Source organism: Malaya genurostris, chromosome 2, assembly GCF_030247185.1.
Source record: "Malaya genurostris strain Urasoe2022 chromosome 2, Malgen_1.1, whole genome shotgun sequence".
Lineage (NCBI taxonomy): Eukaryota > Metazoa > Arthropoda > Insecta > Diptera > Culicidae > Malaya > Malaya genurostris.
Window position 1 is genome coordinate 309,954,257 of NC_080571.1, and position 27,371 is coordinate 309,981,627.

At 37.8% G+C, this 27,371-nt stretch overlaps 1 protein-coding gene across 1 annotated transcript in view; it reads right to left on the reverse strand.

Moving 5' to 3' along the window:
* Positions 1-27,068, reverse strand: part of LOC131431081 (protein Wnt-6) — a 63,300-nt gene extending 36,232 nt beyond the window's left edge. Inside the window, exon 1 of the mRNA XM_058596558.1 lies at positions 25,711-27,068. Coding sequence (XP_058452541.1) covers positions 25,711-25,772 — 62 coding nt within the window. The 5' untranslated portion in view covers positions 25,773-27,068. The remainder of the gene's footprint in view (positions 1-25,710) is intronic.
* Positions 27,069-27,371: the final 303 nt, after the last annotated feature.

Sequence of the window (27,371 nt, forward strand, 5' to 3'; positions counted from 1 at the left end):
GGAGCGGGTCATTTCGCCGAAAGTCGTTTCGCCGAAAGGGTCATTTCGCTGAATTGAACATTTCACCGAAAGGGTAATTTCTAATACATCATATTATTATGTTTTGTGTTATCATGCCTTCTGAATAATTGATGCGGCGCAGCCACATAACCGAAGCCAAGAAGGCTCGGTGGCACAAAGCCGCCGAGGCGACACCAGCTGAGTTGGCCGCCGACCCGCCGTCGGAAGCGGCGGCTTCTTGCATACAAACCTGTAACCGCCTCGTTTGCCCGGTCTACTCAAAGCTAGGTTTCTTTTCATTAGTTGGGTCCGAACGAGTGGGAGCGAGGTCGGACAGCACACGAACCAGAACAATTTGGTAAAGCCGCATTAGGTATTTTTTCATTTTCACTCAGTAAACTGAAAATATCACACACACACACACTTATTTGGTAGATACACCTGGCGTTAACGCTATCATCTTTTATTTTTTTTTATTTAATAATATAATATATTTTTAGGCACACTGCTTAAGCTCTAAGATACCAAGGGTATTTTCTAATCTTAACTAACGACTAACTTAAAACTAGAATAGTATCATTAGATTATGTCGTCTCGGATTTTCGATAATCCAGCTTTCAGCTGGCGATCGGCAGTGGACGGTGAATTCAATATTGCATAAGTCTTCCAGATGGCGTTGTTAAATATCTTCCGCTTCCTTCGGTTCGTGTGGGCCCGCGAGAAACACCCCCAGGCTACGAAGTCCCGGCGGGTGGCCTGCATGCTGGTCATCGACTGAAGAGGTCTTCCGTAGGCGGTGATTATGATGTTACGGAAGAGAATGGAAAAAACCTGTTTTAATCCACCTAGTGGTGTAATGATGCCTTTCTCATGTACATATAATATTGTGGTATTCTATTCAAAAATTTTCTCTTCGATTTTTGAAAGAAACCAAGTGATTGTTTATGCATAACATACAGAATAAAACAGTGCTTTGATTGCGTAAGCCATCCTTAAGAGAACGACACTTCCGGCACCGGAACCCGAGAACCGGTACGGCCACCAACTAACGTGACACACAAACTCTTCTAGTACGCACCCTATAACTCAGGATTCGGAAGTCGAATCCGGATGAAATTCAGGAATTTCGTATAGGATCGGAAGACCTTTCATTTGAATCTAAGTTTGTGGAAATCGGTCAAATCACTCGCTTAGAAAAGTGAGTGAGATCCATTTTGGTATATATGACCACTATTTCCGATACTTCCGGAACTGGATACCGGGAACCAGGATAACCGGAATCGGTTTGTTTAGTTGCCTACTGGTACTGACTATCGATTTGTGTAGTTTTGAGACCAGTTTAGAAAATTTTTTACGTATTTTGTTTCGCCGGTTCAAGTGACGGTGTACAATATTGAACACACTTTACCCTATAATTCCGGAACCGGACGTCGGATCCGGATGAAATTCAGGAATTCCGTATGGGACCACGAGACCTTTCATTTGAAACCAAGTTTGTGGAAATCGGTCAAACCATCGCTGAGAAAAGTGAGTGAGATCCATTTTGGTATATATGACCACTATTTCCGGTACTTCCGGATCTGGATACCGGGAACCAGGATAGCCGAAATCGGTTTGTTTAGTTGCCTACTGATAATGACTATCAGTGTAGTTTTGAGACCAGTTTAGAAAATTTTTTACGTATTTTGTTTCGCCGGTTCAAGTGACGGTGTACAATATTGAACACACTTTACCCTACGTCGGATCCGGATGAAATTCAGGAATTCCGTATGGGACCACGAGACCTTTCATTTGAATCCTAGTTTGTCAAAATCGGTTCAGCCATCTCCGAGAAAACCTAGTGAGATTATTTGACACATACACACACATACATACACACACACACAAACATTGCTCAGCTCGATGAACTGAGTCGAATGGTATATGACACTTGGCCCTCCGGGCCAATTTTCACTGGTCGGTTTTTCAAGTGATTGCATAACCTTTCTATATGAGAAAGGCAAAAAGTAAATATTGTGGAAAGCGAGGTAAAAAGGGGGTATGGAAACAAAATATCTGAAAACTACAGAGATCTAATTAGTTGCCATCGAGATGATGAAGAGACGGGGAAAGGGGGAACGAAAAAGTTAGTGACAAAAAAGATCATGTTAGTTTCAATGAATATGATGGACAGGGATCATCTTTCATTTGTCTTTATTTTAAATCAATTCCAACTACGATATTAGAACAATTGCTGGATACGGCGAAATGACTCTTTCGGCGAATTGACCCATTCCGCGAAATGGCTTTCGGCGAAATGACCCTGATCCAGATAAACCAGTCATAGTGGTTGAAATATCATTTTCAGAATAAACATAAATTAATTGTTTTCTCTTTCAGTTTTTATTTTCAATACATCTCAATACATTTCAAACAGTCGAAAATCATCGATTTGAACTTGATGGTCAGAATAGAAAACTCAAATGAGAACCGTCACCTTCTGAGACAATGAACCAGGTAGACTACTTTGTACTTGAAACTGAGCATTGACGTTGAATTCTGGGAGCTTCGTTTAAGTTTGACAACAACAGTCAAATGATTGAGAAGGGATATGCTGAGAGTGAATGGTAATAAATTTCATTTTCATCAAATAATATTTTACCGTACTGAATCACACCATATTTGGAAGAGGAAAAATGTAAACAAGTTCGATGACACCTCATTGAAACGTTTCACTGTCCGTTTGCGTTGTGGATGTCAAAGCTAAGCTGTCAACTTGATAAACCAAAGATGATTTAGAAAAAAAACTGTACCATACTTTAACCGGTTAAATTCAGACAAACAACTAACATTTTAGTAGTTTTGCGATTTCGAGCTTTTCCGTGCGACTATTTCCAGAATCGGAAGCCGTATTCGAATAAAACTCAATAGCATTCAATCCGACATTATGATACTTTTAATTTCAATCCAAATTTTTGCAAATCGGCCAAGCTAGCGTTGACTAAGCCTACAAACATAAACATATATTTAAATGTGAGCTTCATTTTGAAGTTTCAATTTCGTTCACTACTTGCGGAGCTTCTGAAACCGGGTATCGGAGACTGTTCCGATTTTACACTACCGTCACTCATAGTACAACATAAAATCCACATCCAAACGATTCGACCATTATAGGTAAATTAATATTGCTGCTTAAAAAAATATTTGCTAGTTATTCTAAAACGTTCCGAGAAACAGAAAACAATTCTCGAATGAATCAATTAATGAAGCAAGTTTGAATTAGTGGAAAACCACCTCGGCGAATTTTATTGACTCCGCAATAATGTTTATTCGACCGTTCTGTTTATTTACTCCCCGTGCTTACGCTTGGTATCCGTTCATCAATGAGTCAACCTTAGGACCCTGTGAAAAAACAGGTCTGTAGTCATCTGAAGATAATTAAAATAAATTAGGATTCTGTTGAACATATTAACACATCTTGTTTTCAGTAAACGCCCATCGACGAATCGTTTTTTTATTTTATTTTTTCTACCATACTGCATTGCCAAATCAAATCAATGACCCCACTAATCCGTTGACCCTTCGGGTTGAGAATTTCCTACTGCAACAGGAGATTTGTACTTCGGAAGGCAGTGCTGAACATTTTTGTTCTTGTCTCTGCTTCATGTTCGCGATTCTTCTGTCAAAAAAACAAAAGCCAGCTTCGAATGACTTAGCGGAAGGCCACTCACCGTCTGTGATGTGATCGATATTTCTACGCTTCGATTCCGTGTGGAAGAAGTTTAGCTAGAATCACGATTGGTGAACGTGATCGATTCCTTGAAGCAAAATATACGCTCAACTCAAGATTAGAATGATTTAAGATCCAGTTGGAACGGAAAACAAAGAGTTGTTGATTCTCTCTTTAAAAAAAAGCAAATAACTTGGTTTTGGGTGTTGAACGTAAATGGTAAGTTTTACTCCCAAAAGCAGACTTCAGAGAATGAAACGCACGTTTGAATGAAACACAATATGAATTTTAACCAAAATATGGTTATAAGGCATCGAATTAAAAATTTAAAATTTAGGTAACTTGTTTTTCTAACCTGAATGGCAGTCATGGCTGAATTCGAAGTTAAAATACAAATAATTGTAATAAAAACTTCTGTATCAACAGCGTCTCGCTGTTTATGATGAGGATTTTACGGTTACAATTAATCACCGTTTCATGGACATCGAACGCACAGCTTCAGAGTAATCTAGATGTTGTGCTATCGCTATGAAATCAATCTTATCTCATCATTTTAATAGCTGAAAATTAACTTCTTAATCAGCATGTTAATAGGTCCTCAGCTATCGGAGTGGTGTCCCGTTCCTGGTTCAGGTCGAGCTCGGTAATCTTTGGAATCTGTAGCCAGCTGGATGAACTGGAAATTAAAAATTCAAATTTCCTTCGCACTATGATTCGTTTCCAACGGCCTAGAGCGAGTAGTTAGTTGGTTTCTTGGAGGCTGCGCCCTCCGGGAGAACACCCCGATGTGAGATCGCTAATAGAGACATAAATTAGTCATTCAAGCCTGCCTGTCTGCCTGCCTGCCTGCCAGTGGCAGCCACAGTCAGCCCGCGGATCATAAAGATGTTGATTTTATAGTTTATCGATCGTGTATTAACGAATCAGGTTTCCAGCTTTTTTAGTATCACTCAATTTGATCAATTAACACTTGATTTTTACTCGAACGCGATTCCGATACACCAGCAGTGTTGCGTCAAGAGGCACACTCCACAATTAATTATTACAAATTAGAGCAGTGTGAGGATCACGACCGGGGTAAGTCTGCCTCCGTGCAGCTAACGACGAAGCCTGTCAGCTGTCAGTTACAAAAGGTGGCTACCACCTGTTGCTACCGGGATTTCCGACCCGTTTGCATACTTAATGGAACCTATCACTGAGGTATGTTAGAACCGACGACTGGACGGTGTCTGGCGAGACGCAAATATCTGCGGGAGGTTAATTGTCTGTTTAATTTTATCCACGGTGCAACTTAGAAGGTGTATACTAATTCCACTGATTACTGGTATTGATTTGTTTTGTTTGAAAATAATTAATCAATAGTTTATTTTTTAATGTGGAACACATTTTTGTTTTCTATATAGCGGTGCAAACTAGAAACTCAAGAAAAATACACGTAGAAATGTGGTCAGGTTTTGAACAATTACAGCTCAGTCAATTTTGTATCAATTATTAATATTATGTCACCATTTGATTGGAAATATTTCTACGTATTGATTTGAATGTTCATAGCCATGTATTTTTAATTTTATATCATTGAAATGTTGATTAATAGCTAGCAGTGTCCTATTTTGGCTGCAAAAAATTTCCGGCATACCGGATTTCCCTGCCATAGTCGACGGTTTTGAAGGAGTAGGCGATATATCAAATGGGAAGCAGCGCTCTGATTGGTCAATCGAAGCAAAAGCAAAGCTGTTGGAAGCACGCGAATCTACAAATAGAAGCGAAATTATAGCTAACGTTTATTCGTCATCTAACACTCGATGTGGATAGACGAATAACCTACTACGACTAATTTCGATTTTGTTTTATTTTTTATTCGCAGTTGTCTACCTACCCAAGCTATGGGTAAAAACCGCCATAGATCCGAGAAGGATCCAAAGGATGCTAAGCGTCTGAAGCCAAGTAATGTACAGGTAAACGACCGTTTGCTGAGTAAAAACCAATATGCTGATCTGCCAGTTGATGTCGAAGAGGAACTGCAGAAGAAGGAAAAAATGCCGCCTTTCTACCTGAAGGGCTTCCCACCAACTCTACGCTCGGATTTCAACACACTGATTAGCAAAGGACTACAGGCAACAATCCGTTTATGTACTGAAGGCTACAAAATAACTGTTCCGGCTTTGAACCACTACAGAGGAGTGGAATGTTATCTGAAGCAGACAAAAGCGGAATACTTCACACACGATATTGCCGCCAACAAACCTATGAAGGTTGTACTTCGAGGACTACCCGACATGATGGAAGCCGAACTAAAGCAGGCACTGTCGGAGGCTGGACTAAAGCCTATTATGGTGTTTAAAATGAAACGACATAATACGGACAAAAAGTTTAGAGATCAACTGTACCTGATTCATCTGGAGAAGGGCTCCATCACCATGAGTCAACTGAAAACGATTAAATCGATATTTCACATAATCATCGAAAGGCAAAAGTATAAACCGGTACATCGGGATGTCACACAGTGCACGAACTGTTTGAACTACGGCCATGGAGCGAGGAATTGCCACATGAAAAGTCGGTGCGGGAAATGTGCCGAACCACACAATACCAACGATTGCCTACTAGATGACATCGCTGTAAAATGTGTGAACTGTGATGGCGACCATCCATCTACTAGCAAATCGTGTCCCAAACGTGCTGAGTTCACAAAAAAATCGACAACAGGCGTCCCGTAAACAATCAACGCGCAAGAATGTTCTACAGAATGATAAAATTAATTTCCCACGGCTCCCACCGAAGAGGGATATTCCGAATTTGCCGCCACTTCCTCGCAGCAATCCAAAAGATTCAGCCGCTGGATCACAAAAAGAATCTTCCTCAAAAATCCCTCCTGGATGGGGCAATAATCAACCACAAGCAAAGGATGACTCTGGTGATTTATTTTCTGCTGAACAACTGATCGTCATTTTTGAAACAATGACAACAAAACTACGAAACTGCAGAACGCGGTTAGAGCAAATCAACGCCTTAGGCAAATTCATCATCGAATATGCAATATAATGAGTTGGTTATAGTAAATTGGAATGCTTGCTCACTCAGGAGCAAAACTGCTGAATTGTCCGACTTTCTTCAAGAGAAGAATGCCGATATTGCTATTTTAACTGAAACTCATCTTAAACCTGAAATTTCTATTTTTATTTCTAATTACAGAATTCACAGACTCGACAGGACAACTACCAGAGGAGGGGGAGTTGCCATTGCCATTAAACGATTCATTCAGCACAGGCTTTTGTCAGCCTTTAAATTGCAACTCATAAAAGCCATCGGAATTGAGATTACAACGACGATGGGACCCATCATCGTCATTGCAGCGTACTGCCCCAAACAAACCAATCTTCGAGATGGTACGTGTGCATCATTGAAGAGAGATCTGGCTATGCTCACTCGACGACAGAACAAATTCATCATTGCTGGGGACCTCAACACACGGCATGAGCTGTGGGGAAACAGAAGACAGAATCGAAACGAACTCACAAGGGTTAACAACGTCATCCAGCAAAACAAATCAGTGTCCAAAACGACTGCCATGGCAATATTGGATATTGAAAAGGCATTCGAAAATGTGTGGCACGATGGACTGGTGTTCAAACTGCATAGGTATAATTTTCCCATGTATCTTATTAAAATTATCAAAAATTATCTTGCAGATAGAGCATTCCAGGTTTCTCTGAATAATGCACTTTCAGAAAGATTTACTATTCCTGCTGGTGTACCCCAGGGAAGTATCCTAGGTCCCATTCTATACAACATTTTCACATCAGACATCCCACCTCTTCCAGGTGGTGGTGTTCTGTCACAATTTGCTGATGATACTGCCATTCTTTACAAAGGTCGTGTCATTAATGCTCTGAAGAATAAACTACAGACAGGTCTGGACGCTTTAACGGAATATTTTACAAGCTGGAAAATTGTGATCAATGCAGCAAAAACTCAGGTCATCTTGTTTCCACATTCAAGATCTCCAAAACTTGTTCCATCAGACGAATGCAGAATACGATTCGGTGATGAGGTCATTCAATGGTCCGATGAAGTTATCTATCTAGGACTCACCTTTGACAGACATCTGATATTCAGGTCACATGTTGACAAAATCATTCAAAAATGCAGCATACTCATTAGGTCTCTGTATCCGCTGATTTGTAGAACATCTAAACTATGCCTGAAGAATCAGATGGCTGTCTATAAACAAATCATCTACCCCGCAATTGAATACGCAGTCCCTGTTTGGCGGGGCTGTGCACGAACACACAAACTTAGGCTTCAGCGCATTCAAAGTAAGATCTTAAAGATGATTCTAAATCTACCCCCTTGGACAAGGACTAGTGAAGTACATGAGATGGCCTCACTGGATATACTAGAACAAAAATTCGAACAATACTGCACGAAATTTGAAGAGAGGTGCTCAATCTCTGAAATACAAATAATTCAAAATTTGTACGTATTAGGTTAGGGATAGTTATAAGTAGGTAGACATTTTATAAATAATTAAAATAAATATTATGATTAAACATTAGTATGTAAAACAAGAGTAACTAAAACACCTAATATTAATAACGAATCGTATGAACAACAAAGATGAAAGGCCAAAGGGTCAAAACACTTGTACTGTAAAATGTTGATGTAATACACAAAAATAAGATCAATAAACAGATATTTATGCATGAATGCATAGCTAACGTTTCAGTCTTATGCGTAGCTTGCTAGGTGAAGGTTGTTGCTACACAGCAAGACAAAAAGTGCCATAAACAATTTGAAGCTTTTATTGGTATGCTCTGATCTTGTGTCATGCAAGATTGGATGAAATCTCATGTTATGTCGTTTCGCCAGAGAAATTGACAGCAACCCCAGGGCAAATTTGTGTGAGTGCATAAGACTAATTTCTGATTTATATAAGAAGACATCGATTGATAATGAGAAATATTTTATCGCTTCAACCGAAATCGCAAAATGGTAGTAATGGTAGAGAAACGCTATAAAAATAACTGCTTGCATATAAAACTTGAACACAAGCTTGGTGAAAAGAAGCTTGGTGAAAAGAAGCCGTATCGCAAACATGTACAAACATTTAATTGTATACATTTGGGCTATTGATGTTATTTCGTCGGCTACGAAACAAATACAAATCACTATAAATAGAGTCTATATTCTGGGTTCGCGTGTTCGGTGTTGATTCCTAATAAGGATCAATCTAAGCAGACTCTTGTGCATTTGCGGATTTAAAAGTGTGACGATTAATTGAAAATGTCAATCAATGGAAATTTTGGTTGCCTTGTTCCACATCAACGACTCGAACAACCCCATGGGGCTGATCCTTGTAGTTTTATCATGTTTTGATGTCTCGATTTATGACCACTGCTTCCGTCACTATCGGAAGCGGAAACAGAGGACCGTCATAATCTAAGCATTTAATTTGTTTTGATATTAACTAAAGAGGGGAATGAATGTAAGTTTCGTATTTTGACTAATATCTGCTATGCGCTCAGAACCAGAAATGGGTGACCTGTTTTACCAAAGTAAGTAACTTACTGGCTATTCACACATAAATTCTGCTTACAGGAAAAATATGCTGACTAGTACAAAGGAATTCGCTTCTATTTACATCTTCACCAGAAAAAGTTTTTCTGTGGATCTAAATTTTAGCACTAATAACCTTTTAATTTCGCAACCAAAAGTCGGATCTGCCTAAAATTTGAGGGTTCTATACAAAATCGGAAGACCATTCAATTGAGTCCAAAATCAGTCGTTTCGTGAGAGAATGGTGTGACGTGATTTTCATTACTTTCTGCACCTAAAAAGGAAAACCTCTTTTTGGGGCCATGTCTACAGTTTGATTTTTACATTTGCTTTTCACTTATGGGAATGGTATCAAAACGAAAATCCGAACTACTCGTATATCAAATTGGCGAAAGTGTTGAATGTGACAAAATCAATTCTCTGAAACGAAATGAAAGTGTTCGGAGAGCGTTTTGGACTAGATCGAAAAAAAAAACTTGAATCTTGGAAGCCGCAGAAACATTGAAAAGAGTGACCAGCTGTTTCGAGTTTTGTCTATAGAAAGGTATTTCGAAAAAAAAACGATTTTTATTGCTGGAAAACCAGACTTTCAAACGGAGCCTCAGAGAACCAAAGTGTTATGTACCATGCCTTTCAACGAATTATATACCGCTCAATATTCTCGAAGCTGGCTGAACCGATTTCAACAAGCTTAAGCTCGATTGAAAGGTACACACTTAAAAAAATCCAGTGATTTTACATCTTATTAGATGCACATAAATGGAGCGTCGCAGCTCACGCAAATTTACGTGGAAGAACATTTAATATTATGTCTAAGACTCCATGACATGAAATTAATTGAAATAAAAAAAAAAAAGAATACTGAAAACAACCGCGACTTGAACCAAGAATCATTGGATCGCACATACGTCTGTTAATCGACTGAGCCACAGAAGCATGCATCTGCTTGGCTGGTAAAAGGTGCATTTAAATTCATACAGTCGCACCTGCTAGCAGAACGTAAGTTACAGTCGAAATCAGTAAAATTCTAACATTAAGTCATTACAAAGAAAATTTCCGTCATTTGACAAATTAGGTCTTTATGAATTACATGGTATGACGGAATAAGTCACCTGAAAAATTTAATTTTCTTTGGAGTGTACACACTTAAAAAAAACCCTGTGATTTTACATCTTATTAGATCCACATAAAAGGAGCGACGCAGCTCACGCAAATTTACGTGAAAGAACATTTAATATTGTGTCTAAAATTCCATAACATTAAATTTATTTAAATAAAAAAATGAATACTGATAGCGAGCGCCGCGACTTGAACCAAGAACCATTGGATCGCAAAGCACTCTGTTAATCGACTGAGCTACAGAGCACATCAATTTGGCTGGTAAAAGAGGCATTTAAAGCCAGACAGTCGCACCTGCTAGAGGAACGCAAGTTACAGTCGAAATCAGTAAAATTCTAACTAATCTAACATTATGTAATTTAAAATGAAATTTTCCGTCATTTGGCAAATTAGGTCTTTGTGAATTACATCGTATGAGGGATTAAGTCACCTGTAAAATTCAAAATTTTTAGAGTGTAGATATAATGGTATAAGTGACGTAACGTGAGTTGGCTGAATCGATTTTAACAAACCAACAAAATTTGAATAATACAGGTGACTTAATTCTTCATACGATGTAATTCACAAAGCCCTAATTCGTCAAATGACGAAAAATTTATTTTGTATTGACTTAATGTTAGATTAGCTAGAGTTTTACTGGTTTCGACTGTAACTTGCGTTCTGCTATCAGGTGCGACTGTATGAATTTAAATGCACCTATTACCAACCAAGCAGATGTATGCTTCTGTGGCTCAGTCTGTTAACAGACGTACATGCGATCCAATGATTCTCGGTTCAATTTGCGGCTGTTGCTATCAGTATTTTTTTATTTCAACGAATTTCATGTCATGGAGTCCTAGACACAATATTAAATGTTCTTCGACGTAAATTTGCGTGAACTGCGACGCTCCATTTATGTGCATGTAATAAGATGTAAAATCACAGGGTTTTTTATAAGTGTGTAGCTTATTTGTGGCTAGTTGGCAACCAGAAATTTGAGTTATTGTTACTAACATCTAACCACTTGCGTGACTCAAAAAGCGCAGTTTATACTAGTTTCTATGTTGGTTAAAAATAAGTTGTCGTTACGTTGTAATGCCATACTGAAATAACTTATTTTCCATAATTTGAAAATAACATATTTTTAAGTAAACTAGTTGAAACGTTGTTGCCATCGACATTATAAACATCAAATGAATCCATTATGATTTTCAATCAACAATAAAAAGCCAGTGTAGTATTTGAAATTACAAATTTAATACAACGTACAAATTTCACAACGATTTCAAAACTGTCGAGCGAAATTAAATATTAATTAACTGTTTTTTTTATGCGCCTTCAATCAATCTGTTTATGAAGATATGAACAATAAACAACGAAAAAACCTTATGTTCAGAATGCTCAACATTAATCCAAGTAGAGTGATTTCTCATTATTTTATATTCATATATCATGACAGTTGTAATATCACAACCGATTTTTGATCTCTATATTGTTTTCTTCGAATTTATAATAGTGCATAGAACAAAAATGACTATTCTGCATTTCATTATTTTCGTCAAAAAGTAATATCCTGGTTTTATTTATCTTTTATACACTTTTCGCGATTTAATAGTGTGATCGCCATATTCAAGCCAACAAAGGTTTTTTAGGTTGCATTTCCGTTATCATTACATTGGGAAAACCTACCGATAGCTATCTGAATTAATGCAGAAATTGTATGTTATATTTTTATAATATCTAAGTTATTGCTACATAAATTCACCGTAACGATTTACATATACGCTTACGTATTTATAATGGTTTCGCAACCTTTTTTTAACTAGTACCTAAAACCATCTCTATTCTTTCCAGTGATACATTGAAGCTATTTTTTTATAAAATTTTTTCATTCAGGCCAATTCGCGTACAAGCTTTACGTGGCCGATTGAGCCAAGTTTTTATTAGATAAAATAATTTGTTTACAATTGGATCTCGTAGTCACCCTTTTTCTAGGGGGAGAGGAGCTTCCATTTTTATCTTGCGATGATTGAGGGGCACTTTGTTCGTGGCTCGTCTCGTCCTCCATTGCGCATCGGTAGTATCGTTGTTGGCTTCCGTCTTCGTTTTCCTTGTAATTCGCAGTCTTGGGTTCGTTGTTAGTTGCTGTAGACGCGCCTTGTTGTGCATTAATTGCAGTTGATGGTTGGTTTGATGGTGCAACAGGAGTACTGCGCTCACTAACACATGGATTAATAAGTCCCGAGACTAAAGCAGAGATGGCGTCGTAGTAAACCAGTAACCACGTCTTTCTAGAGTACTAACCTTTGCCTGAAACGGGTCAAAATTTTAAATCGATCCGACCAGAAACAGCTGAGTTATCGAGGTTGGAGTAAAGTCTTTTTGTAGTTTGTTTAAAAAATGAAAAAAACCGAGTTTCGAGTTTTGATAAAACATTGTTTTTTAATGGGTAGAAACACCGTGCAAGCGAAACAATGGATTGAAAAATGTTATCCGGACTCTTGTCCATCAAAAGCAACGATTTGTCGGTGGTTCGCCGAGTAGTTTAAACGTGGTCGTACCGACACAAATGACGCGGAACGCTCGGGTAGACCTGTGGAAGCCGTTACACCGGAAAATGTGAGTGAAGTGACAAAAATTATAATGCAAGATCGTAAAGTGAAGCTCCGTGAGATTGCTGAGATGACACAGATATCATATGGAAGTGTATTTACTATCCTTCATGAAAAATTGAGCATGAAAAAGGTTTTTTTCCAAATGGGTGCCGCGATTGCTTTCGATGGAACAAAATGCACTCTGCCACAAGTTGATGAAAACAATGGCGAAATTGAACTAATTGGGCTTTGATCTGCTTCCCCACACCCCATACTCGCTAGATTCAGCCCCCAGTGACTACTGGCTCTTTGCTGATCTTAAAAAAATGCTCCAGGGAAAAAGATTTGGCTCAAATGAGGAGGTCATCGCTGAAACTGAAGCTTATTTTGAAACGAAAGATATTTTTTTTTATAAACTTGGTATTGAAAAATTGGAAAAACGTTGGAACCATTGTATCACCCTAAAAGGTGATTATGTTGATGAATAAAAAAAAATTTTGCAAAAAAAATGTTTTTTCCATTGTTAGTCTCGGGACTTATTGATCCATGTGTTAGTTTCCATTGTTGGGCGGTTGTCCTTGTTTTTGTTTGAAGATGTCCTTTTCACTGTTTCAGTGCAAGGTTTATCGTAGTGTGCAGGTTGTTCACAAAACTGACATATAACCAGTTGATTTTCATACGTAATCAGCGTTTTCCACGGATGTATCCCGTCTTGATCACAAATGATGTAAGATGGAATTGCTTCACGTAGTTGCATACGTACCACTTGCACGCCATTCCGGAAACCCGGAAAAAAATTCCGCCATACTTCCCTTTCGATGGAAAGAACCTCACCGTACTGCGACATACTTTCCCGAACATACCCATCGCTGGTTTGCGGGGGAAGGTCATGCATGCGTACTTCTATGGCATTGTCCACCAAGTACACAGGGATTTTATATTTACATTATCATGATCAACACTGTGCACCCCGTTATTAACCGAAGCAAATGCAATTGCATCTCTTTCACGTTTGAACATAATGTACACACAGTTAGACGCCTTGTTGAATTGAGCCTCACTTACATCATTAACGTTTATATGCATTCGTTCCTTAAGCAAGATTTTAATTTCGGTTGCTGCTGGTCTATCTTTGCAATACAAATTGAATTTGGCCAAGTTTCAGGCTTTGTTAAATCGTATTTGCCCATTTCGTACACTCTATTGTTCACTGCACTGTATTGTCGACCGTAAGCAACTTTCGACTGTTTCGGATGAGATGCGAGCACGAACTGACATGGAAGCTATTGGTTCACTAATCTCGTCTTCGTTCATTAATTTGTGGTCTCAGATGTTGTTATTGTAGTTGTTATTGTTGTTGTAATTGCAATAAGCAGTTACCAACAGAAGACTACTAAATGCTTCATAAATCGAAGAGTGATGAGGAGATGCTCGTGTTGAAATGTCAAATCAAAGTAAAACAGACTTGTTAAATGACAGAACATAAATTCAACAGAAAACAAACGTCAAACACTTCTCTTTATACCTTACAATTGTTTCACTTGTAATTTGCGATTACACCCGAACCTCCATTCACGTAATAATCGGGTATTCGTAAATGGAATTATGACGTAAAAAAAAGGTGAACGTGAAAAGAGTTTACGTTATTTGGAATTTTCAACATAAAAAAAGTTTTTCTTATGTATATGTATTATTGAATATGTCTAATATTTTGGATAGCTATGGAACGAAAATAATCAGTATTCAAAGGAAAAGGATGTTCTAAGTAGCACCAATTTCCAAGATGGCGACTTCCGGTTCATCAATATTCGTTACAAACCCTCAGAATATGGGTATTTTCGGGACGGTTTTGATGAATACATGTCGGAAAACGATGTCTTAGGTGGTTCTGAATTCCAAAATGGCGACTTCCGGTTCATAACATAGATATTTTTCGAAAACCCTTACAATATGGGCAAAAAAACATCGTTTTCGACATCTACTTATCAAACCCGTTCCAAAAGTATTCATATTGTAAGGGTTTTCAAGGAATATCAATAAACCGGAAGTCGCCATCTTGGAGTTCAGAACCACCTTAAACATCGTTTTCCGACATCTACTCTCCAAATCCGTTCCGAAAATACCAGTACTGTATGTTAGTAATGTCTATGGAATATACGAGGTCTATTCAAAAAGTTCCCGGAATTTTTTAATTGCGCGCGTCTGGAGAGTCCGGTGGTCAAAATTTTTTTTTATTGTGTTGGTACATATGTCCCTAATGTATGGTGAAATTTTCAGCTGTATTCATTGTTTACATTCTGTCTGTAGCGGCTGGTGTAGACGTGTTTTTTTGAGCTCCAGACGCGCGCAATTAAAAAATTCCGGAAACTTTTTGAACAGACCTCGTAAATGAGCCGGAAATGATTTTCATTGTATGCAGAAACCTCTTTTTACGAAGTAGATTCGTAAAAAAAGTTTACGTTTTTTGGGATTTGGTTCGTGAAAAGAGTTACGTAAACGGAAGGTTGGGCGAATAAGATTGCAGGCTTTGTGAAAATGACGTTTCTCAAAATTCCTAACTTGAATCTATACTGGTTCAATTAAGAATGTTTCTGTTTCTGCTGCATTTCTGCTTTGATAGCTGATAGAATATTAATTGATTCGGTTATTGTTTAGTTAAAAGAGTACATGCAAGAAACAAAATCCATCATATTGAAATTCTGTGATTGGCTGATTCTCCGGGCAAATCATACTTAATACAAATGGCAGAAGAATTTTACGGATTAAGCGTCCTGTCTTTAAAGAATATTGTTCCTTTATACTTAATTTTCAAAATTCATGTCACTTTTTTCTGTTCTTCGTTTGGTGTAGATGATCGGTCAAAGTAAATTATTGACGACTTTGTATCGTATCAAACAAAATTAAATCAATTATTAGTATCATACAGGGTGCTCCATCTTTTATGTCGATATGCAAAAATTGAATAACTTTGAGAAAAAGTAACCGATTTTTATAAGTAATGTATTTTTATTCAGTTTGGTGTCTTACCATTTTTTTGGACTCGCTTTTGAAAAAAAAAAACAATTAGGTGGCCATCTTTATTAGCAATTAAAAAATGACTCCGTTTTTCTGCGTTTGCCATTACCTTTTCGAGCATCTCGGGTGTTGTAGCGTCGATTTCAGCACGAATGTTTGCCTTGAGCTCGTCAATAGTTTGAGACCGCGATATTTTTTTTCCGTTATGCACGGTGAGTTAACACAATGGAATGACTGTTTCCGATGTTAAGTGTCACTATTTCAGAGCGTTGTTTCGGTGTGAAGCAATTCATGACCAAAGTTCTACTGAATTGACGTTTCCAAAACATATGTGACGGAAGTCCGGCAGATTGGCTACTTTTATGTCCAACTTGGTCGGAAAACGCTCCTGTTAGAGACAATTATAATTATAGAACAGTTTAGAAGTTTTGTGGATATTTCGCCGCAAACGACAACTGTCAAACGTACATTTGAGTGAGCTTATGAATGACAAAAATACTATTTAATGAAATGTTTTGAAAAACTTAAAATTTATTCAGGGAGGCGCTCTATACATCTTCACCCTGCATTCCTTTATGATTGCGAATGTGCATAATGTTTTTGTCATTTGATTGCTTGATCGATCGAAGTTCAAATGTGTATGACTAACTAATTAGTCTCTTAGCCCCTGCATCTTAATTACGTTTTGGAGAAGATTCACATGGCAACTATTTTGCGTTAATTGGTAGTAACCTGTCCGACGCCGAACAGTGTCCGACGCATGATTTTCCCATGGTTGTATCGAATGAGTCAACGCTTGGAAGTAAATCAGCTGAAACAGCAAAAAGCTTTTAATTCATCGTCATCAGTATTACTCGAAATGGTCGAAACTGGCCAGCCCATCTTATAGAGTTCCCGGATTTCTCTGGTCTCGATAACGGAGCTCCCAGATATGATTCATTAAATTACTATCGCTTAAGAGAGCGAGCAGCACCAGTTCACCAGGACTAATAAATCCAACACTTTATCTCAATAATTTCATAATTAACCATTTTATGGCAGTAAAATTGCATCGTTCCTTCGTCGCTGACACTGTTCCTTTACTTTAGTTTATCTCGTTCTCACTGGTACAGCCTTGTCTAGCTTGTAACTAGTATACAGTGTTGCACATGCACCTGCACGAGAATGCACTTGCACTGCGATAAAAAGACATATGGCAACGAAGACGCACTACTTCAACCAGTAGTCATTAAATGCATCCTTAATTGCATTTACGCTTCCAGATGAGATTATAAATATTACAAACCGACTACCTTCTCCGTATTATATCATTAACGATGACGTTGTGATAAGAGTTCCCTTGAACAAACTAGAGCTGCTACTCGCCATCTCGGTCTTGTTTGCTTGGCTTAAGTAGCGTAAACATAAACAGTCTGTATGGTGGATGCTGGTCATCACATGATGCTGATCATCATCATCATCATCACCATCATCTTCATCATCATTACCATTACTCGTATATCTTTCCCTGGGCAGTAGCCACGTCACGTCACGAAATCAGGGACGCGATATTTCAACAAGTATCGCTTCATATCAGAACTACACTGGAGGAACGATGTTGGTTTGATAAATGTTGATAGCCTTAGCTTTTGTGTGTTTCTAATTTTTTATTATAGTTGTAATAGTTAATTGTACAAACTAACAGTTCAATACGGTTTGGTGGTAAGCAGTGAAAACGTATGTTCTGTGGTTCATAAAACTGGTTCCACGATAACCAATTGTTTTATGGCAGGGATTCCCGAACTATTTTGTTTAATACAGCCCTTCCTCGAAATAAACTGATGCCTTACGTGGCAGGTTCTGGATAAAGCATAATTTTTATACATTACATATCAAAATATTCGATATCGTTGTTACGATTGTTGGAAGGTTCACTGGGAGCATCATTAATCATAACTTTAACACAACTGTTGCTGTTTGTCCCTTGAACGTGCAGATTCTGCTGCTGAAAATTAATGACAATAACTTGAGCATCATTTAGGGGTTAGCCAAATTTTGTGCTAGGGCACATAACCATTTTTATTATTTTTACGTTTCGTCTTTGACTCATCAGTGCAGAGCAGTTCAAATTGAACTGCTTAGTGCTAAACTCGGCAGTTCAATTTGTACCGCTAAGCAGACGTAAAGTTTCTGCTATTTACAGAACACTTTTTGTTTTGCAAAACTGACGTGCCGAACGAAAACTTTTCTGACGTGCCGAAAGAAAACGTGTTTTCGACTATATCTGGCCGATGCAGGTTTGGTCATTTAGGGGTGAACATGTTTTTGGACCTGGTACTACACGGTGCGAATTGAACTAATACTGATTTTCTTTCGAACGACCCTAACGAGAGAAAAAATACAAGAAACTGAATTCATTCATTGAATAATCTGTTGTAGATTCGCTTATTTGAATGGAAGAAAACATGAAAAATAGTTGTTTACTGCTAAAGGATCAAATGCTAACCAATTTTACTAGTGTTGGTAATTCGTGTATTACGTACATTTTATTTGGTACGTATGTCATAGATCTATGTTTCATATATGCAGTGCAATTTTCCATATACACTGCTATTCGCGTGTTAAAATTAAACGTTTCTATTTGCCGGATTACTAATAGAAGATACGTAAATCTTTACTCCGCAATAATTCCTACAAGAGAAAATAAATATAGAAATGTGTTCGTTGCTAATCAAATGTGTTAGTGGAAGTAAGCTGAAACTGACATAATTTTCGTCGAGCAGTTTTCAGAAAAGCGGAAAAATTTTATACTAAGATATTCACTTTTCTTGAATTGCAATGCTAAGTAGAATGAACTGATTTGTTTATTTTTCAACCAAATGGAAGATTTATTGATTAAAATCACGAAAAAAAAGCGCAGGAATTTGTTTTTGCGCACACATTGTTGACATTTCTCATTCACTTGCAAAGTGTCTTGCTCCTTAATAGTACACGCGAAACTTTTAGGAACTTAAAAGTTCAGAACAAGTTTCGCGTGAATTTTCTCACCGCTTAACAAAACACGTGGTAGTTTTTGATAGTTGGATGTATATGAACAAGTTCCGTGTGAACTTTCTCGCTGATTAAGAGTACGCGTGGAACTTTTGGAAACTTGAAACAAGAGAACATGTTCCGTGTGAACTTTTTCGCTGCATAAAAGCTGAACAATGTATTCCAGTTGCTGCTTAGTGGTTCGTTCGGTTGCGTGTTCCGGAGATATAATGGTATAAGTGACTTAACCAACCAATCACTATATAGGAAGATGGGGTAAAATGCTTATGACAATAGATTACTATGAGATTTTGGTAGCAATGGTTCAATAATATTTGGGAAATAAACAGAAATCAATTGTCGTTATCATGAATAATTGATGGTGTTTGTTTTATTGGAATTTTCTTGATTTATAAATCTCGTAACTTCAGGGCCAAGCCATCGTTTCTTTTTTTAATTCGGTTCTATTGCAGATGTTACATTTGCAATTAAATAGAATAATCTTCAAAGCTGTCGAGTCATGTTTATGGGGGAAAATAAGCCAAATTGTGTGGAGGAAAATGCTTAGACATTCGCTTATAAAGATAGATATAGATATGATATAGAAGTTCTCAACTTTACGTTAACTGTAAACAGTCTGAGGAAGTATTCTGCCACGTATTTCTTCCACGAAAAGACTTAAACTATTTTGAAATTTAAAGTAGGAGCTTTTTCACTTTGCATTTTGTCCAGTTTTGCTTTTCTCATATAAAAAGGAGGGTGGGTAATGTCAGAGACATAACTGGATGTCGTGAATACGAAAACAACTGACATGTTCCTTAACACTTCTGAATATCAATTAGTTGATCAAGTGTATGAAAATGTATGTAGAATTTGAAACGATGCACCTAATCTAAAGTACAGATTATTTACATTTAACATTCTGAAACACAAATATTATGAAATAACCAGTATAGTTCTTTATAATAAAATAATGGTGGCTTTGAAAAGAACCTTTTATGAAAGCGTTTGTGATGGAGAGCGATGAGTTGAATTCGAATTCCGATAGATGCCGCTGACTTCCGTCATCTAATTCCAGGCTGAACTGTTGTACGTGGGTGCGATACTGATATGGTTGGTGCAGGTGTAACGTTTACAACCGATTATAATCTTCCAATAGAGAAAACATTAATTCGCTGGGTTGATCAATGATGCAATAGGAATAATTTAGTTAACGAAACTATCAATATGCTATGAGGATTCGTTTCTAGCTCTCAGAAGGGTCAAATTGCGTAATTCTCTACGACATTAAACTCTGGAACATTTTTCGCAAAAACAAAGAAGGCTTCACTTGATCTCGATTACTGTGAATTTCACACTGCGAAAAGTACACAAATCTAACCAAGCAGTTCTAGATTTTCACTAAACTGAGGATATTTACCTTTGATTTGCTAACAACAAATCCTAATAGTTCTTTAGAAAACTTTTGAGTCATTAGAACGGCTGATTTTGTGTGATGCTCCCCACTGTTATCCTCTTTTCATTGTTTTTTCACCAATGCAAACGACTGGCAGCTGTGACGTAATCGCTCTTGTCGGAAGCGAAACTAGCTTTGCAAACGACACACAATACATCAGCTCGCAGTAGCGGTAGAATCCAAACTGATTCAATTTTTGTTAAGAGGTTTCTATTTACGTGATTTCGTTTGTAGCTTTTTCACTGATGGGCGGTCCTAACGGCTATAAAAAAAGCAGCTTATAGATTTTTAATTTCGATAATTTCATTTCGGATTTGCATTTCATTTAAAGAAACTATCCGGATGCTGTACGAGATTCATTCCTGCCTTTCAGAAGATCCAAATTGTGGAACTCAGTACGATATTAAACACTGTTCGGAACATTTTCTCGAACGATTTGTTGTACAGCAGCAGATATTTTGTTGTCTTACTCAGAACGCGTTCTGATTGGCTGGTGTTTACATGGTTTTTCAATAGTGACAGGTTTTTCAATAGTGTACTATTGAAATACTTCAATGCTTTTGCTATACACATTTAAGTTGAAAAATTTCGATTCTATTGGTAGTTAGATTATATAAATCCTTTCACAGATCACTGAGCTATGAGCTTTAAAAATACGAGCAAGGCAAACGCGCCTTATGGATTATCCCCTTTGATACTCGTTTATACCAAACATTTCAGAAAAGTTTAATTTTAAATTATTTGAGAATATGTCACACAACTGATAATTTTATCATAAAATTGTGATCATATTTCCAATGGCGTGTAGCAAAAATTATGTTGATTCGTTAAATGCAACAAGAGATATTACCGATCAAAAACTTATCACTCTCTCAGAGGGTAATATTTGAAAAGGCAACCCATAGTAAAGTAAGTCGTATTCACGACAAAAATGTCTCGGTTGTTTTAACCAATTACGCCTATTGCAATAAATATTTTTCACTGCTAGTCTCTTCGGGGGGCAGCTAATCGTTCACCGCTTGAACAACGAAATTTTGCCTATGTAGCTGCGTATAGCTTTATCACTTAACTCACAGATGATATAGAAATGCAACAAAAGTTTGAAATTCCGAAAATGAAATTCATTGGCAAAATGTTCACACGGCATTATGAAATGTTTCCTCCATTTGCAGAATGGTTTGCTGGAAGAGCTTTTTTGGGTTTCGTTTTCAAGAATGTTGCTAATAAGCCTAATGCTACAGATGCACTTTCAAGAAAATACAAACAGTACCACTTCACTTTAGCAGCAAATTTTTAACCGTTAAGCGTTTTCAAGTACATTGACTTGAACTATCCAAAAATACATTACTCTCATATGAAATTAAAACATTTTTACTGTAGGAATATCTATTTAATACATGGTAAACTTGTTTTTAACAATTAACTCTTATATTCTTCTTCATAGTTTCATTTACATGAACCCAAGTAGCACACGTTATTACACTTCAATGACAGTACCTTATACGACACAAATTCATGGAACAAGTTGAAGAGTTTGCAACGTGCATTATAACTGCTATGTAACCTGAAAAGCGTAAGAGGCGGAGCTTGTGCGACTTACCAAGGGTTGCCAAACAATTTCTCAGTAAAGAATATTTGATTTGATTCAGCGCGCAAGTCAGTCACAATGAAACAGAAAATATAAGTTTGTGTCAAGTTACAATTTGTTGGTGTTTTTCCCATTCAACATTCACGACCAAAAATTGGCATCCGATAATGCGAGCTAACATAAAGTATAGAATTCAATATTCTTTAAACTCACTATACCTACTCAAAATCTAAGTGCTATTCGATATTTATGGTGAAGGTGATCATTGTACTTATTGAAAACGTGCGCGTCCTCGATATTTTGGGTTTCAGAACATCGGCATACAAAATAATGTTCATATTTTTATTCCCGTCATATGAAATTCACAGATAAAACCTGTTTTAATCCACCTAGTGGTGTAATGATGCCTTTCTCATATCAATCAAAATATCATATATAATACTGTGGTATTCTTCAAAATTATTTTTCTTCGATTCTTAAAAGAATAATCGAAATAGATTTGTTTGACTGTCTACTGATAAAAACTATCAATTGGAAAAGATTTGAGGTCAATTTAGAAAACTTTTTACGGTTTTTCGCTCTTTTCAGTGATGGTATAAAATTTTTAACACACTTTACCCTATATTTCCGGATCCGGAAGTCGGATCCTGATGAAATTCAGGAATTACGTATGGGACCACAGGACCTTTCATTTGAACCTAAGTTTGTGAAAATCGGTCGCGCCATCTATGAGAAAAGTTAAAACACATATTTTCTTTTTTTTTGCACATTTTACCCCATAACTCTCGAACCGGAAGTCGGATCGAAATAATATTCAGGAATTTTGTATGAGACCCCAAGACCTTTCATTTGAATCTAAGTTTGTGAAAATCGGTTAAGCCATCTCCGAGAAAAGATAGTGCAAAAAAACGTTACATACGCACAAACACACACACATACACACACACACATACACACACACACAGACATTTTGCGTACTCGACGAACTGAGTCGAATGGTATATGACACTCGGCCCTCCGGGCCTCGGTTCAAAAGTCGGTTTTCACAGTGATTGCATAACCTTTCTATATGAGAAAGGCAAAAAGTCAAAATGTGTTCAGTTAGAATCTTTTGCCTTTCTCATATAGAAAGGTTATGCAATCACTATATTATTCGACTCAGTTCGTCGAGTACGCAAAATGTCTGTGTGTGTATGTGTGTGTATGTGCGTATGTGTGTATGTAACGTTTTTTTGCACTAACTTTTCTCGGAGATGGCTGAACCGATTTTCACAAACTTAGATTCAAATGAAAGGTCTTGTAGTCCCATACAAAATTCCTAAATATTATTTGGATCCGACTTCCGGTTCCGGAATTATGGGGTAAAATGTGCAAAAAAAGAAAATATGTGTTCTAACTTTTCTCATAGATGGCGAGACCGATTTTCACAAACTTAGGTGCAAATGAAAGTTCTGTAGTCCCATTTGTAATTCCTGAATTTCATGCGGATCCGACTTCCGGATCCGGAAATATAGGGTAACGTGGGTAAAAACTTGTATACCATCACTGAAAATGGGGAAAAACCTTAAAAAATTTTCAAATCTTTTCCAATTGATAGTTTTTATCAGTAGACGGTCAAACAAACCGATTTCGGTTATTCTTTTAAGAATCGAAGAAAATGATTTTGAAGAATACCACAGTATTTTATATGATAGTATGATCGATATGAGAAAGGCATCATTACACCACTAGGTGGATTAAAACAGGTTTTTGTGATTAATATTAAGTTTTCATATACCAAAGTTAAAACAGTTGACCAATCGCAATAATTAAAAATTGCACTTTTTTCAAATTTAATGAATATATCGTTTTCTGGTCATGGCATAAGTGTTTCCATGCATACACTGCCGTGACATAGTGTAGAAATATTCTCTCTGGTAATGCGAATGTACTTCTCAAAACGAAACAAGCTTGCTTCGTACATGTACCGGCAAAAAATTTGCGTATAAGCGCAGATTCGACTTTAGCCAATTTTTTAAACTGAAGGAAGTTTCTACTTATTTTACTTATTGATTTAATATTATTGTCCGGGATAATGTACTGAAGCTTTTAACCGACTTTTTCTTTGTTGCATCACAACGAATACGGAAACCGATATGAAATCATTACTTAACTTTGTCTTGTAGTGTGTCACTTTTCCATTGTCACATTTTGTTACGGTGACCAGTTGGCGACTAAAAACAGTCAATGCGAGCACGTCGTAAGAGTTAGATTACCGAAAAGTTACGTTGGAACTTATTGTAACTTAGTACGATGAGATGTCAATTCGTAACATTATTTTGACTTCATTGTCACCATCATTGACTTGTTTCATCGTGTTTGTCATGCGACCATTATACAGCATCTGTTTTGTTCTTTTTTTAAATGAACAAGTTACATGTGCTACTTGGGAAACGACCACTACGTAACTTACATAAGTGACAATCATTTGGCATTGAAAATTCTCAATATGAAATGTTTCTGTTAAAATAAAGAGGATTTTTGTTCTGCGTTTTTCTGTCTTCGTTCTTTATCAAGTGACAGCGTTTGAATACAACAATTTCGTTTAGCTGAATGATTATGACAAAATCAACAGATATATTAGTTTAATCAACAACATTTTAGTTGAAACAGCCAGGGCGTGAAACAACAATTGCAAAATTGCATGTTTCATATTTTTTTCAAAAATTAAACGTGGGGTTGACATTTATCTAAATACATCAGCATCGTCGTCCGTGTGCGAGAAATCGAACCAAGCGTGATAAATTTTTCTCTTTGATGCTCGTTGATTAAAATAGTTCGGGAAAATTCAATTTTTGAGTCGCTTGTAGTTACCTTATGATCAAAAAAGAACCGGAATTTTCATTTTAAAATTCCCGCGCTTGTCCAATCGGTAAACTTTTATTCTCTCAACGTTGGCAACACTTTTATACACATTCTGTCAAATTTTGACGCATATCGTATGTTTATTTTCTGTTTTGCGTCTATACAAATATATACTGCTGAAAATATTTTACTTAAATTACTGATCATACTTCCGATGGTATGGGGATAAAATGTTGTCGTTACGTTTAGTATAACACGTGATACGGGTGATCATGAACTTATCACTCTCACATATGGTAACTTTTGAAAAGGTTCCTCATAGGCAGATATTCGCGTCTAAGAGACTCCCATGACGACGCAATTGAGTTGAAATATGGAGCAGTTATTGTAGTGAGGCTTTAAGTCTATAGATAGAACATCTTGAAAACTTCTATTTCAATAGTTACGTTCTATGAAATGAGGGAAAGTAGAGAGCTAAGCTGATAATAGTAATTCTCGTCATAAAATGAAAAAAATAAATCTAATGTTTAGTCATGTAGCGTTTTAATTTTTGAGTATGAAATCTACAACGAATACTAAAAACCTAAATGGGAGTCGTAATTTCAAAAAAAAACCTGCGCAGTGCTAATTACACAAAAGCATAATTGGTTCCTCAAACGATCAAGAATAAACTTTCCCTCACAAGATGTTAGGGATTCCCATGACCATTCAAGCAATATGATTGAAAATTCTGCACTGCAAAATATGACATGTTTTACTGTCGACTGACGGAAAAACAAATGAAACCCTTTATCGTTCATAAATTTCTACCTGGTGATCGTATATATTTCACCGTACTTACCACCATGATCCAGTGATGGGCATAATTAATATCAAATAAATTGCAATCAGCACAAAACGCATGTTGCTACTCTGTAGTGCTACCGAGTGCTCCGCTGGCGACGACGAGTACGCGGTTGTATGTCACGGGAGGATTCTGCTTGCGTGCTACCGCACAACTTGCCGCCCCGTGGCAGCAAATATCACAGCCTATAAAAAGCGACTATAGCGACTGTTTTCCCCCACCACCGTTCGATCCGTATCCGACCCGACCCGACCGATTAGCCCGAGCGATCGACCGACCGAACCCACCGACTGGTTCTACAAACAATCAATGACCACCGTCCGTCCGAGCACTCCAACGGCATCCGACTTTTCGAGCGAGTACTTTCACGTAAGCTGCCTTCGGATTCACTTGTACACCCGAGATTTTCACTGAACTTTTTCTTTTTATCGGTTTTATTGAGTTTTAATTAAGTCGTGATCCGCGGTCAATGTTAGTTATTTTTGCTGTTCATACCGAGTTTTAAAGCGTCACTTGCCTAAGTAATCAATTTCGACGGGCACTGAACTACCCAGTTCGAGGTACAACCGTTTTTTTCTTCTTATTTTTGGCGAAATTCGTACCCTACGGCTATTATCACACGCACTGCTGCTGATGGTGATGCTACGTTTCCGTGTTCAGGATCAGTTGGGCCTGCTGTCTATACGATCGAGGGGTCGTGGTTTTGCTGCTGGCCTTAATTATGATTGCAACCCACCACCAATCGCTCTGTGTCAATGAGTAATTATTCACTTTGGAAGTCATTTTCGGTGAAAAGGGAGACATTAATTTCGGAGGCCGGGAGACACTTGCGTGTGAACCAACCCGAAGAGTTTCCCCGGCCCCGGTTGCGGTCAGTTCACCATCTGAGGACCACCATTTGCGCGAAAGGGACCACCTCGGTGAGTGGTGGATTTCACTTGACCCCGAAACGCCGGACGGCGTCTTTTCTGGGGCGGAAAACTTTCACGCAGAGTTCTCGCGCAAAATCACTACACACCACAGTTGTCCCCGAGAAATACCGCGTAGTACATTTGGCCGGTTCAAGCACACTTCCCGAACTAAATACTAATTATCTTTCGGATTTTATCTGACTGCGGTTTATTTTCATTCGACGCGCGGCGGAGTAAAATCGGCGCTCTCAGCACCAGGAAGCACACTCTCTCTTCACGAGAACCCACCAGCAAACTATATGTGGATGCGGTACACCGTCCCGGTTTTAGGTTGTTTCCTTCTAAAGTTTCGCTCCACATCCGACGGCAATGGCAACGGCAGCAGCAGCAACAGCAGCAGCGGCGGCGGCGGCAGATCTTCAAACACTACTAGTGGCTCTCAGCTGCAGCGGCAAACAGCAAACAGTTCTTCGCGCATCTGCGCCACTAGCAACATTATTGCTGCTCCCTTTTTCGGGCCTGTGTTGCCGACTTGTTTCTGCGCTGCTGATTCAGGCGATGGCCGCACCGTCCGATGGACATCCCCCGCAAAGATAGCACACGCGAATGCACGAATGGCAAAAAAAAATGATTTTTTTTGGCAAAGGTTTGCTGTTTTAATAGCATTTTACACCGAGAAGCGGTGATGCGTAAATCATTCGGAGGTTTAGTATCGAGCGCACGCAAATCGACCGGTCCTGGTATTAC